Consider the following 12,745-nt stretch of genomic DNA (forward strand, 5'->3'; position numbering starts at 1 on the left):
GGTTCTGGGGAATCAAACCTGGGTCCTTAGGTTTTGCTGGCATGTCCCTTAACTGATAAACCATCTCTCCAGCCCAAAAGATTTTTTTCAAGCTAGGGTTTCACTCTAGTGCAGGCTAACCTGGAATTCACTATGTAGTCTCAAGGTGGCCTTGAACTCACAACAATCCTCATACCTCTGCCTTCCTAGTGCTGGGATAATAGGTGTGCACCACCACACCCAGCCAAAAGATAGTTTTAAAGCAGAACATAAAGTAATGGAAAATTATAGAGACATGGCACCCCTCAACCTCAGTGTTTGGTTGAAGCCTCCAGCCAACTAAGACTCATGAGTTCTAACAAAATTAACATTTGCTATGAAGGTTGCTTGTGACATAGCAACACATTTCCCTTAATATTAAAATAAGCTAGCCAGAGCCGGGTGTGGTGGCACACGCCTTTAATCCCAGCAGGAGGCAGAGGTAGGAGGATTGCCATGAGTTCAAGGCCACCCTGAGATGACAGAGTTAATTCCAGGTCAGCCTGGACCAGAGTGAGACCCTACCTTGAAAAACCAAAAAAAAAAAAAAAAAAAAAAGAAAAAGAAAGAAAAAAAAAGCCAGCCAGGTGTGGTGGTGCATGCCTTTAATCCCAGCACTCAGGAGACAGAGGTAGGAGGATTGCCATGAGTTTGAAGCCACCCCGAGACTACATAATGAATTCCAGGTCAGCCTGTGCTAGAGTGAGACCCTATCTTGACAAATCACAAAATAAATGAATAAAAATCAAAGTGGTGCATGCCTTTAATCTCAATACTTGGAGGCAGAGGTAGGTGGATCACTGTCAAGTTGAGGCCATCCTGAGACTAAATAGTGAATTCCAGGTCAGCCTGGGATAGAGAATGAGACCCTACCTCAAAAAACCAAAATAATAATAATATTTTATTTATTTAATAGAAAGCAGCGGGGAGAGAATGGGCATGCCAGGGCCTCTATCCACTGCAAACAAACTCCAGACACATTTGCCACCTTGTGCAGCTGCCTTACATGGGTACTGGGGAATCAAACCTGGGGCTTTAGGCTTCCTAGACAAGTGCCTCAGCTGGACTTCCAGTTAAGATGGTGATGTAGGAACCACACCAAAGTGGCCTAGGGAAGAAAAGCCAAAAAAGAAAGAAAGAAAGAAAAATAAAAAAAACAGCAAAATACACTTCCACTAAAAAGTGAGGTGTATAAGAAATTAAGATGGCAGCAGAGAAGAGAGATCCAGAGCATCCAGAGCCCACATAGGCAGGCAGAAGCGAGTCCAGCAGCAACGGCATCAGGTCCGCGGGGCCACAGCCAGGCTCAGCTTGAACCACAGGAAAAGCCAGGTGAGAGTACTTTTCACTCATACCAGAGCTCTTCACAGACTCAAGAAACATGAAGGGAGGACTGGAACAATGAAGGAGCAGATCACAAGGTAGAGGATCGCATGAACCAGCAGGAGAATTAGTGCCACCATCCACAGCCACTCTTTCCCCACTGCCAGCCAAGTGCCAGCAAGCACCAGAGACCAGGAAAAGGGAGCTCAAAGCACCCAGCACTGGCAACCAGAGCAGGGAACCAACAACCCAGCCAGCCTACTTGAACCCATAGTGCACCAAAGCAGGAGCACAGCATAACTGAGACCAAAATCGTCTCAAAAGGTAACTGGGATTATACCAGGTCAGTACCCGCCAAATAAGCCTGATATATAGGCCTGAACTGGACATGTTAATTGCACCTTCCTTATCAGGATAAATTATATGTTAAATCTGATGGACAGTTGGATTTGCCATTTTTAAATAAGCTATATTTTGGGCTTGTTATTTGTTGCTTCTTGATTTATAGTGGCTTTGTTTCCTCTTCTGTTGTACATTAGGGAAGGGTCTCACTTGGTCACAGGCTGACTTGGAACCCTCAACAGACCAGAAATCTTAACCTCCTAGTTGACAGGATTAAGGGTGTGGGGCAACACATACCCTAAGGGACAGTGACTTTGTTAGAGGATCTTGTTATCATAATACCTACTCTTGCATAAATACTCTGTGCTGTTTTTCATTGAATGTGTACATTGTTAAGTTTTAGAATCTGCCTGTATTTTGTTCCATTCAGCCTACTTGAATACTCTCATAGCAAGCAGGCAAACCCAACACCTGCAGTCACTTTTGTAGATACTCTGAGAGTCTTAAGGGCACATCTAGCACCTTAAGCTCCTACCCTGAAGCTACATAAAATCACATTGATTGATACATCAAATAATACTGTAGCAAGCCGGGTGTGGTGGTGCACGCCTTTAATCCCAGCACTCGGGGGGGCAGAGGTAGGAGGATCGCCATGAGTTTGAGGCCACCCTGAGACTCCATAGTGAATTCCAGGTCAGCCTGGGCTGGAGTAAGACCCTACCTTGAAAAACCAAAAATAATAATAATAAATAAAGACAATATAGATCCACCAAAAGTATTAGTGCATCAGAAATGACCTCCAATGAGAATGAGTTAGAGGAAATGCCTGAGAAAGATTTCAAAAGAATGATTATAAATATGCTCAAAGAAGTCAAAGAAGATATCAAAGGAATGAAAGAGGAAATCAAAGAAGACACAGGAAACCAATTTAATAAAATAAAGAGGTCAATACAAGACATAAATAAGGAAATAGAAATAATAAAGAAAAAACAGTCAAAAATACTAGCAATGAAGAATACAGTTAATGAAATAAAAACCTCTAGAAAATCTCACCAGTAGAATGGATGAAGGAGAGGACAGAATATCTAAACTAGAAGACCAGGTGGCAGATCTAATACAGTCCAACAAAGAGAAAGACAAAGTAATAGGAAGGTATGAATGGAAATTTCAAGATATTCGGGACACTATAAAAAGATCAAACATAAGAAGGAGAAGAATTTCACTCCAAAGGCATTGTAGGCATATTCAACAAAATCGTATAGAAGAAAACTTCCCCCAAATTGGGAAAGATACAGATACAGGAAGCCTTTAGAACACCAACCAGACAAAACCTGGAAAGAACCTCTCCTCTCCATATTACAATTAAGCTACCAAACATACAAACCAAAAAAAAATATATTGAAAGCAGTTAGAGAGAAAAAGCAAGTTACCTACAAAGGCAAGCCCATCAGGATCACAGCAGATTACTCAACAAAAACTATAAAAGCCAGATGGTCTTAGAGTGATGGACTCCAAGTTCTGAAAGATAACAACTAGCAACGAAGGTGACTTTATCCTGCAAAGCTATCCATTCAAGTAGATGGAGAAATAAGGACATTCCACGACAAAAGCAGGCTAAAGGAATATTTGAAGACAAAACCAGCTCTACAGAAAATACTTGAAAGAATCCTCCATGATGAAGAGAAAGAAAAGCACACATATAAGGTACCTGAAAAAAAAAACCCAATATTAAAATACTAGTTAACACATCAGAGCAAAGGTAAAACTGGAAGAACTACCAAAAAAAAAGGCAAGAATAAATACACACCTTTCAATATTATCTCTTAATATCAATGGCTTCAATGCCCCAACCAAAAGACACAGTTTTACAGAATGGGTTAACCAGCATGATCCTTCAATTTGTTGCCTCCAAGAAACTCACCTTTCTATAAAGGAATGGACACTATCTTAGGGGGAAAGGTTGGAAAATGGTGCTTCAAGCAAATGGGCCTAGAAGATAAGCAGGGGTTGCTATCCTAATATCTGACAAGGTAGACTTCAGTCCAACATTAGTTAGGAAAGATAAGGAAGGTCACTTATATTGATCAAAGGCACACTCCAACAGGAGGACATTACAATCCTAAACATATATGCACCTAACATGGAGGCAACAAACAATATTAGAACTAAGGTCACAGATATCACCAAACACAGTGGTAGTGGGTGACTTCAACACCCCACTCTCATCAATTGACAGGTCATCCCAGCAAAAAATAAACAGAGGCATCTGGATTAAATGAGGTCATAGAACAAATGGACCTAACAGTTATATACAGTTCATTTCATCCAAATGCTGCAGAATACATTCTTTTCAGCAGCACATGGAACATTCTTTAAAATAAATCATATATTAGGACACAAAGCAAATCTCAAAAATATAGGAAAATTGAAATAAATCCTTACATTCTATCTGACCACAATGGAATCAAACTACAAATCGATAGCAAGAAAAGCTATAGGGCATACACAAAATCATGGAAACTAAACAATACACTACTAAATGATGAATGGGTCAATGAAGAAATCAAGAAGGAAATCAAAAAATTCATAGTGTCAAATGATAATGAGAACACAATATACCAATACCTTTGGGACACAATGAAGGCAGTCCTAAGAGGTAAATTTATAGCTTTAAATGCCTATATTAAGAAATTAGAAAGGTCTCAAGTAAATGATCTAATGCTTCACCTTAAAGCCCTGGAGAAAGAAGAACAAGGCAAACCGAAAATCATTACATGGGAAGAAATAATAAAGATTAGGGCAGAAGTTAATGAGATAGAAATTTAAAAAAAAAATCCAAAGAATCAATCAAACAAAGAGTTGGTTCTTTGAAAGGATAAACAAGATTGATAAACCCTTAGCAAATCTGACCAAAAGAAAGAGAGAAGAAACACAAATTAATAAAACTAGAGATGAAAAAGGCAGCATCACAACAGATACGAAAGAAATACAAGTGCCTTAGCCACTAAGCTATCTTCCCAGCCCAATAAAAATATTTTTAACAGATCCAGGTGTGGTGGGGCATGCCTTTAATTCCAGCACTCGAGAGGTAGAGGTAGGAGGATTGCCGTGAGTTTGAGGCCATCCTGAGACTACATAGTGAATTCCAGGTCAGCATGGGCTAGAATGAGACCCTACCTCAAAATATATATTTATTCTAACCATACTAGCTCATCCTGAAATTATATTCTGCAGCGAGACCAAGGATCTGGGTTTCCCCGAGTGAGGGCCATGAAAGATCAAGGGAACTCTTCACAACAGGGACCAGTATGGAACTGTGCCTCCTCCCTGGCCCTACATCTTAAAGGGAAGAACTACAGAAATCGCCATTGGAGCTGGAGAGATGACTCAGTGTTTAAAGGCGCTTGCTTGTAAAGCCTGGCGCTCTGGATTTGCTTCCCTAGGATCCACATAAAGCCAGACACCCACAGTGGCTCATGCAGTGTCAAGAAGCCTTGGCGCGCCCATTTTATCTCTCTGTGTGTCAAATAAGTATAATTTAAAAATCACTGTTCTGCCGGGCGTGGTGGTGCACGCCTTTAATCCCAGCACTCGGGAGGCAGAGGTAGAATTACCGTGAGTTCAAGGCCACCCTGAGACTACATAGTTAATTCCAGGTCAGTCTGGGCCAGAGTGAGACCCTACCTCGGAAAAACAAAAAAACAAAACAAACAATTATTATTGGAGGAATGGCTTAGCGGTGAAGGCACTCGCCTGCAAAGCCAAAGGACACAGGCTCGATTCCCCAGTTCCCACGTAAGCCAGCTGAAAGCGCATCTGGAGTTTGTTTGCAGTGGCTGAGGCCCTGGCACACCCGCTCTATCTGCATCTCTCTCTCTCTCCAATAAATAAGTTTTTTTTAAAAAAAAAAAAAGGAAAAATACTACTGTTGAGACCGTTACAGATTTGGCTTTTATGCCCACTGACCAAACTAGAGTTTTTCGGTAGCCTCCAGGAAACACACAACCACAGCAAAGAGACGTGACAGCTGAGCCGGACTCCGAGGGCGACGCACCAGCTTCCGGAAGCGCGCCGGAAGTACCGCCCCGCCGAGGTTGGAAGCCTTCCAATGGTTCCGTGAGTAGGAAGTGCCGGGTTTTGGCGGGCAATTGTGACGTCACCCGCCTCAGCCAATAGGCTGCTTGTGAGGACCAGAAGCTAGGGGCTGGGATCCCTGCGAAATCTGCAGGCTCGGCGGGAGCTGCGAGGCCGAGGTCACTAGTGGGTTTGCTCCTCGTCGGCCGCAGGAGGACGGAAGTGCCGGCCCCGCCTGAGCGCAGCTTCGGGAGGTGGACACTGGACCGCCGTGCCCTGCCGCCCGGGGCGGAGAGCACCGTAGAGCGGTAAGACGTGAGGGCTCGGGCTTCCCGCCCTCAGCCAGCGCGCAGCCGTGGGGCTGCGGCCTCCGCGAGGAAAACGCGCATTTTGTGTTAATTTTCTTGCTGCATGTTTGTCCTTAGAAAGAACAGATCCCGCCGGGCGTGGTGGCGCACGCCTTTAACCCCAGCCCTGGGGAGGCCGAGGTAGGAGGATCGCCGTGAGTTCGAGGCCACCCTGAGACTCCGTAGTGAATTCCAGGTCAACCTGGACTATCGTGAGATCCTGCCTCGGGGTAAAAATAAAAATACAGAGATAAAACAAAAATGTCAGAAAGGGCAGATCCCTGTCTTGCTGGGTATCGGTTTACCTGACCCTCACAGCGGGCAGGTTGAGAACTCCCAGTGTGTGGCTTTTCCTGCGCCGCAGCCCGGATCACTTAAAGACAAAACTGCTCATTTACTTTCTCTGTAACTAACCGAAAGTAACAACGCTTTCCTTTTCTTTCAGGTGTTGATGCTGAATAGGCCTGATTAGCTTATCAAAATGGCTGTATCCAAAGATGCCATCCCTTCCTTATCGGAATGCCAGTGCCAGATCTGTATGGAAATACTCATCGAGCCCGTGACCCTTCCTTGTAACCACACTCTCTGTCGTCCATGCTTCCAATCAACTGTGGAAAAGGCCAGTTTGTACTGTCCTTTCTGCCGCCGCCGGGTCTCTTCTTGGACTCGGTACCATACCCGAAAAAATTCCCTTGTCAATATGGAACTGTGGGAGATCATTCAAAAACACTATGCAAAGGAATGCAAGCTTAGAATTTCTGGGCAAGAATCAAAGGAAATCGGTGAGTAAAATTCGATATGTTTATTGGCTAAACACCCAGAGTCATTTTAAAAGGCCACACAGCTAGTTGTCTAAATTGTTCTAAGGGATTTGAGTTTTATCAGTTCCTCTTAAGTATCAATTGACGTAAAGGGCAACATTTTGTCTATTATAGTGCCTAAGCTGTGCTTGGTTGCTGATTTATTGAGTTAAAAATGAAAGAAAAAAAATGACTGGGGTCTAGTAGAGACAGAGGTAGGAGGATTGCAGTGAGCTTGAGGCCTAAGCTGTGCTTGGTTGGTGGTTTATTGAGTTAAAAATGAAAGAAAAAAATTGACGGGGGTCTAGTAGAGACAGAGGTAGGAGGATTGCAGTGAGCTTGAGTCCGGCCTAAAACTACATAGTGAATTCCAGGTCAGACTCTGCAAAAAAAAAAAAAAAAAGAATTGCACCTTTAGAGTTGCCGTGTGAATACGTATTCACAAATGAGAGGTCACATTCCAGGGTCAATAATTCTTTTGCTTTGAATTACTTAATTTTTTTTTTTTTTTTGGTTTTTCGAGGTAGGGTCTCACTCTGGTCCAGGCTGACCTGGAATTAACTCTGTAGTCTCAGGGTGGCCTCGAACTCATGGCGATCCTCCTACCTCTGCCTCCCGAGTGCTGGGATTAAAGGCGTGCGCCACCACGCCCGGCTGAATTACTTAATTTTTAAGGCTACAGCAGACTTAAATTGCTATCTATTTTCAGTTCTATCTAGTTCATTTTCAGTCCAGAGCCTTCCATTTTGGTGACCTGCTCGAGAGCCCCAAACTGAACACTTGCGGTAGCTTTCCTCTACTATCTGTTAACAAAACCTTTCACTACCCCATATGAACCAGCTCCTGAGCAATGACTCCTCATTTCTCTCTACCTCTAGGTAATGGTACCCTCCATTCTACTCTTTGAATTCCTCTATTTTAGCTGTGTCATGTAAGTGGACATATGCAGTATCTTTGTTTCTGGCTGAGTTCACTTGACATATGTCTTAGGTTCATGCACATTGTGCCTTGTGTGTGTGTGTGTGTGTGTGTGTGTGTGTGTGTGTGGTTTTATGAGGTAGGGTCCCACTGTGGCCCAAGCTGACCTGGAATTCACTATGCAGTCTCAGAGTGGCCTCGAACCCACAGTGATCCTCCTTCCTCTGCCTCCCGAGTGCTGGGATTAAACTAATGTGCCATCACTTTCAGCTCAGTACTTCTCTTTCAGGGCTTTTATGTATGCACTGTATTTTATATTGCTTAGTCATTCAGCCTTTGAGAGATTTTTGGGGATTTTTCCATCTTTTGGTTGAGAGCTTCTTTGAAGTTTCTGAGGGGAGCTACTCATACCTGTGACCTTCTTTACTGAGGAGAAATAGTCCCGGGCTGGAGAGGTGGCCCAGTGGTTAAGGCAACTTACCAGCAAAGCCTAACAACCTCAGTTTGAATCCCCAGTACCCATGTAAAGCTTGATGCACTAAGTGACACATGCATCAGGATTTTGTTTGTAATGGCTGGAGGCCCTGGCTTGCCCATTCTCATCCCACCCCCACCTCTTTGCTTGAAAATAAATAATTCTGGAGAGAGGGTGGGTTTGAGGTAGGGTCTCACTCTAACCTCGGCTGATCTGGAACTCAAGATGGTCTTGAACTCATGGTAATCCCCCTACCTCTGCCTCCCGAGTGCTGGGATTAAAGGCGTGCGCCACCATGCCCAGCTAGGATGCACTGTATTTTATATTGCTTAGTCATTCAGCCTTTGAGAGAGTTGGGATTTTTCCATCTTTTGGTTGAGAGCTTCTTTACTGTGACCTTTACTAAGGAGAAATAGTCTGGAGCTGGAGAGGTGACCCAGTGGTTAAGGCAATTTGCCTGCAAAGCATTACCCCAACCTCCTTGCTTGCAAAAAAAAAAAAAAAAAAGATTGGGGGGCGTTGGAGGTAGGGTCTCAGTCTACCCCAGGCTGATCTGGAACTCACTGTGAACTCATGGTGCTCCTCTTACCTCTGCATCCTCAGTACTGGGGTTAAAGGCGTGTGCCACCACACCCGGCATATATTTAAAAAAAAATTTTTTTAAGCTGGAGGAATAGTCCTCTATCAGGAAAGGGCCTTCATTTCAACCAAGGGGACTCACACAAAGTGTTGGGAAGAGGACTGTCTAGCCAGCCAGAAAGTCCAGATTCAGCCAAATTAAGCCTGGCAATCAGTGAGGTGGCGGATGTCACAGCCAGATCATGCTCACACCCTGTTTTGGTTATTTGCATAGTGCTGATATGAATATTACTTATAAGTTCTTGTTTGAATACTTGTTAAAGGGTATGGACCTTATGTTTTGAGACAGGGTCTCAGGTAGCCTCGGCTGGCCTCAAACTCAGCTGTGTAGCTGAGCATGACCTTGAACCCCTGATCCTGCCTCTGACTCCGCAGTACTGGGATACAGGCTTGTATCACAAGCCCACTTTTACAGGGTGCTGGGGAACAAATCCAAGGCTTTGTGCATATTAGGCAAGCACTCTACCAATTAAACTAACTGCTTAAGTCCTCACTCAGCACCTGTTTTCAGGCTCTTTTTTTGTTTGTTTGTTTGTTTCTCAAGGCAGGGTCTCACTGTAGCTCAGGCTGACCTGGAATCCTAGCACTTGGGAGGCAGAGGTAGGTGGATCCCCATGAGTTCGAGGCCACCCCGAGACTCCATAGTGAATTCCAGATCAGCCTGGGCTAGAGTGAGACCCTACCTCGAAAAACCAAAGGGAAAAAAAAAAGGTGTGCACCACCATACCCGGCTCAGGTGTTCTTTTAATTACTTTATTTTGGATGGATTTCTTGTTTTATTGACAATGTCATATATGTATATTATGTACTTTGATCATATTCACCGACATTGCCTTCTCACTTGCTCCCCCCCCCAGAACCCTTTCCTCTCCCAACTACCTACACTGATCTTTCATATCTTTAATTAATTTTGGTGACCCTATGAGTCTAATTAGGGTTGCTCATAAAAGCATGGGTGAGGGGTTATTACCAAGGTAAGGGCAATTTAGCAGTAGGTATACCACTAAAGAAAAATGTTTCCCCTACCCTATTAACCATTGCCTGCCTATGAATCCATCTTGGGGCGAGGTGTGGCCTCATGAGCCTCTCCCTCATCCGTGATGGAATGTTGATGGGGACCAGCCTTGTGCAGGTGACCCCAGCTGCTGGGAGTTCATGAGTGCAGCAAGCAGCTCATGTCCAGCACACAGTGCTTCATAACACTGCTCCCTTCCTCCAGCTTTTTTCATTCTTTCTTCACCTCTTGCACAGTGTTCCCTGAGTCTTGGAGCAGATGATAGAGATAATCTCATTTAATGCCAAGCAATCAAAAGTCACTCCGCACTTTGAGCTTTTATGAGTCTCTGTATTTTTGTTTTGTTCTTTTTTTATTATTATTATTTTTATTTATTTCCTTTGACAGAGAAAGGGTGGGGGGAGAGAGAATGAATGAGCATGCCAGGGCCTCCAGTCACTGCAGACAAACTCCAGATGCTTGGGCCCCCTTGTGCATCTGGCTGACATGGGTTCTGGGGAATCAAACCTAGGTCCTTTGGCTTTGCAGGCAAATACCTTAACCGCTAAGCCATCCTTCCAGCCCTTGTTTTCTTTCTTTTATTTTTTTAGAGAGAGACAGAGAATGGGCGTGCCAGGGCCTTTGGCCACTGCAAACAAACTACAGATGCATGTGCCACCTTGTGCATCTGGCTAATGTGGGTCCTGGGGAATAAAACCTAGGTTCTTTGGCTTTGCAGGCACAAGCCCTAATGGCTGAGCCATCTCTCCAGCCCTGAGTCTCTGTATTAACCATTGCCCACTGCAAAAAGAAACTTTGACCAAAGCTAAGGGCAGCATTATCTATAAGCATAAACAAAACCATTTAAAAGGCAATTTGACATGCACAACATGTCCATTGAGCAAAACAACAGTAGAAGCTTCCCACTAGAACCCGTGACCTAGCCAACCAATAGTATTCTAGCCAGATTTATACCCGGCATAAATTTTCCTCAGTGGAGCAGGCCTCAAATCCAATCAGAAACCTATTAGTTACTCCAGTCACAATCATGCCACTATTTATTGTACCAGTGGGCACATCTTGCCAATTCAAATATTTTGTGTATTCACAAAAGATCCTTGGTATCCAAGAGGAATTGGTTCTGGAATCTCCCTCAAGTAACAAATGTGAGGATACTTAAATCCTTGATACAAAAGGCATGGTTTTTTTTTTTTTAAATTATTTATTAGAGAAAGAAAGTATGGATATGCCAGGGTCTCTTGCCCCTGTAAACAAACTCCAGATGCATGTATCATTTTGTGTGTCTGGCTTCACTGAGCCCAATGGAAGGCTTTGTATGTAAGTGCTCTTAACCACTGAGTGGGCTCTTTAGCCCCAAAAGGCTTAGTTTTTACATAACCTGTGCACTTCTCTCACTTTTTATTTTTATTTATTTTTTGTTTTTTTGAGGTAGGGTCTCTCTCTAGCCCACACTGGGCCTGAAATTCACTATGGAGTCTCAGGGTGGCCTTGAACTCATGGTGATCTTCCTACCTCTGCCTCCCAGTGCTGGGATTAAAGGCGTGTGCCACCACGCCCAGTGATTTTTTTTTTCTTCTTTGAGGTAGAGTCTCACTGTAGGGCAGGCTGACCTGGCACTCTGTAGTCACAGTGATCCTCCTACCTCTGCCTCCCATTTGCTAGGTTTTTTTTTTCTTTTTTTTTTTTTAAATTTATTTATTTATTTATTTGAGAGCGACAGACACAGAGAGAAAGACAGATAGAGGGAGAGAGAGAGAATGGGCACGCCAGGGATTCCAGCCTCTGCAAACGAACTCCAGACGCGTGCGCCCCCTTGTGCATCTGGCTAACGTGGGACCTGGGGAACCGAGCCTCGAACCGGGGTCCTTAGGCTTCACAGGCAAGCGCTTAACTGCTAAGCCATCTCTCCAGCCCCCATTTGTTAGGTTTAAAGGCGTACACCAACACACCAAGCTGCCCAGTTTTTAATTAGGTTGGGTTGGGGTTATTTTATTGTTGTTTAGTGTAGGCAGTTCAATTATTCTGAATATTAACCCCATATTAGATTTAATTTATACATATTTTCTCAAATTTCATGTATTTTTATTTTGATTTATTTATTTGAGAGGGAGATACAAACAGTGAGTATGGGAACACCAGAACCTCCTGTCACTGCAAACAGACTCCAGAAGCCTGCTCCAGTTTGTGCATCTAGCAATATGCAAGCGCTAGGGAATTGAATTTGGGCCATCAGGCTTTGCAAGGAAGCATATTTTACTGCTGAGTCATCTCCCCAGCCTCTTGTATTACTACTCACTCTGTTGATTGCTTCCTTTGATTTGTAGAAATATGACATAGCCTTCTTTGTTTTTGCTTTTGTAGTTCATTATGCTTTTAGTTCTTACATTTAGGTCTTTAATCTATCTTTGTTAATTTTTGCATATTATGTAAGGGTCCAAGTTTATTATTTTGCGTATGTCTGCCCAGTTTTCCAACACAACTTATTTTTTTAAATTTTATTTATTTATTTATTTGAGGGGAGAGAAAGAATAGGAGAGAGAGGGAGGGAGAGAGAGACAGAGTACACCTCCAGCCACTGCAAACGAACTCCAGACGCATGTGCCACCTTGTGCATCTGGCTTACATGGATCCTGAGGAGTCGAGCCTGTAAGCCATCTCTCCAGCCCCAACACAACTTATTGATTAGACTATTATTTTAAATTCTTCATCTAGTAAATCTGATGTCTAGGCTCCCTTGGGAAAGGTGTCTGTTGTTTGAACCTATTTAAGTTGTCTGTATTTCCTGTTTCATGGT

General features: G+C 43.5%; 1 protein-coding gene across 2 annotated transcripts in view; it reads left to right on the top strand.

The window, feature by feature from the left end:
- Positions 1–5,889: 5,889 nt before the first annotated feature.
- Positions 5,890–12,745, top strand: part of Rnf168 (ring finger protein 168) — a 33,115-nt gene continuing 26,259 nt past the window's right edge. The window contains exons 1-2 of one of the 2 annotated variants that reach the window (XM_045147490.1): positions 5,890–6,065; positions 6,550–6,886. In XM_045147490.1, the coding sequence (XP_045003425.1) occupies positions 6,586–6,886 (301 nt within the window). In that variant the 5' untranslated portion in view covers positions 5,890–6,065; positions 6,550–6,585. Of the gene's footprint in view, positions 6,066–6,549; positions 6,887–12,745 lie in introns of those variants that run through there. The other variant, XM_045147491.1, reaches the window with a different exon arrangement.

Source organism: Jaculus jaculus, chromosome 4 (genome assembly GCF_020740685.1).
Source record: "Jaculus jaculus isolate mJacJac1 chromosome 4, mJacJac1.mat.Y.cur, whole genome shotgun sequence".
Classification (NCBI taxonomy): Eukaryota; Metazoa; Chordata; class Mammalia; order Rodentia; family Dipodidae; genus Jaculus; species Jaculus jaculus.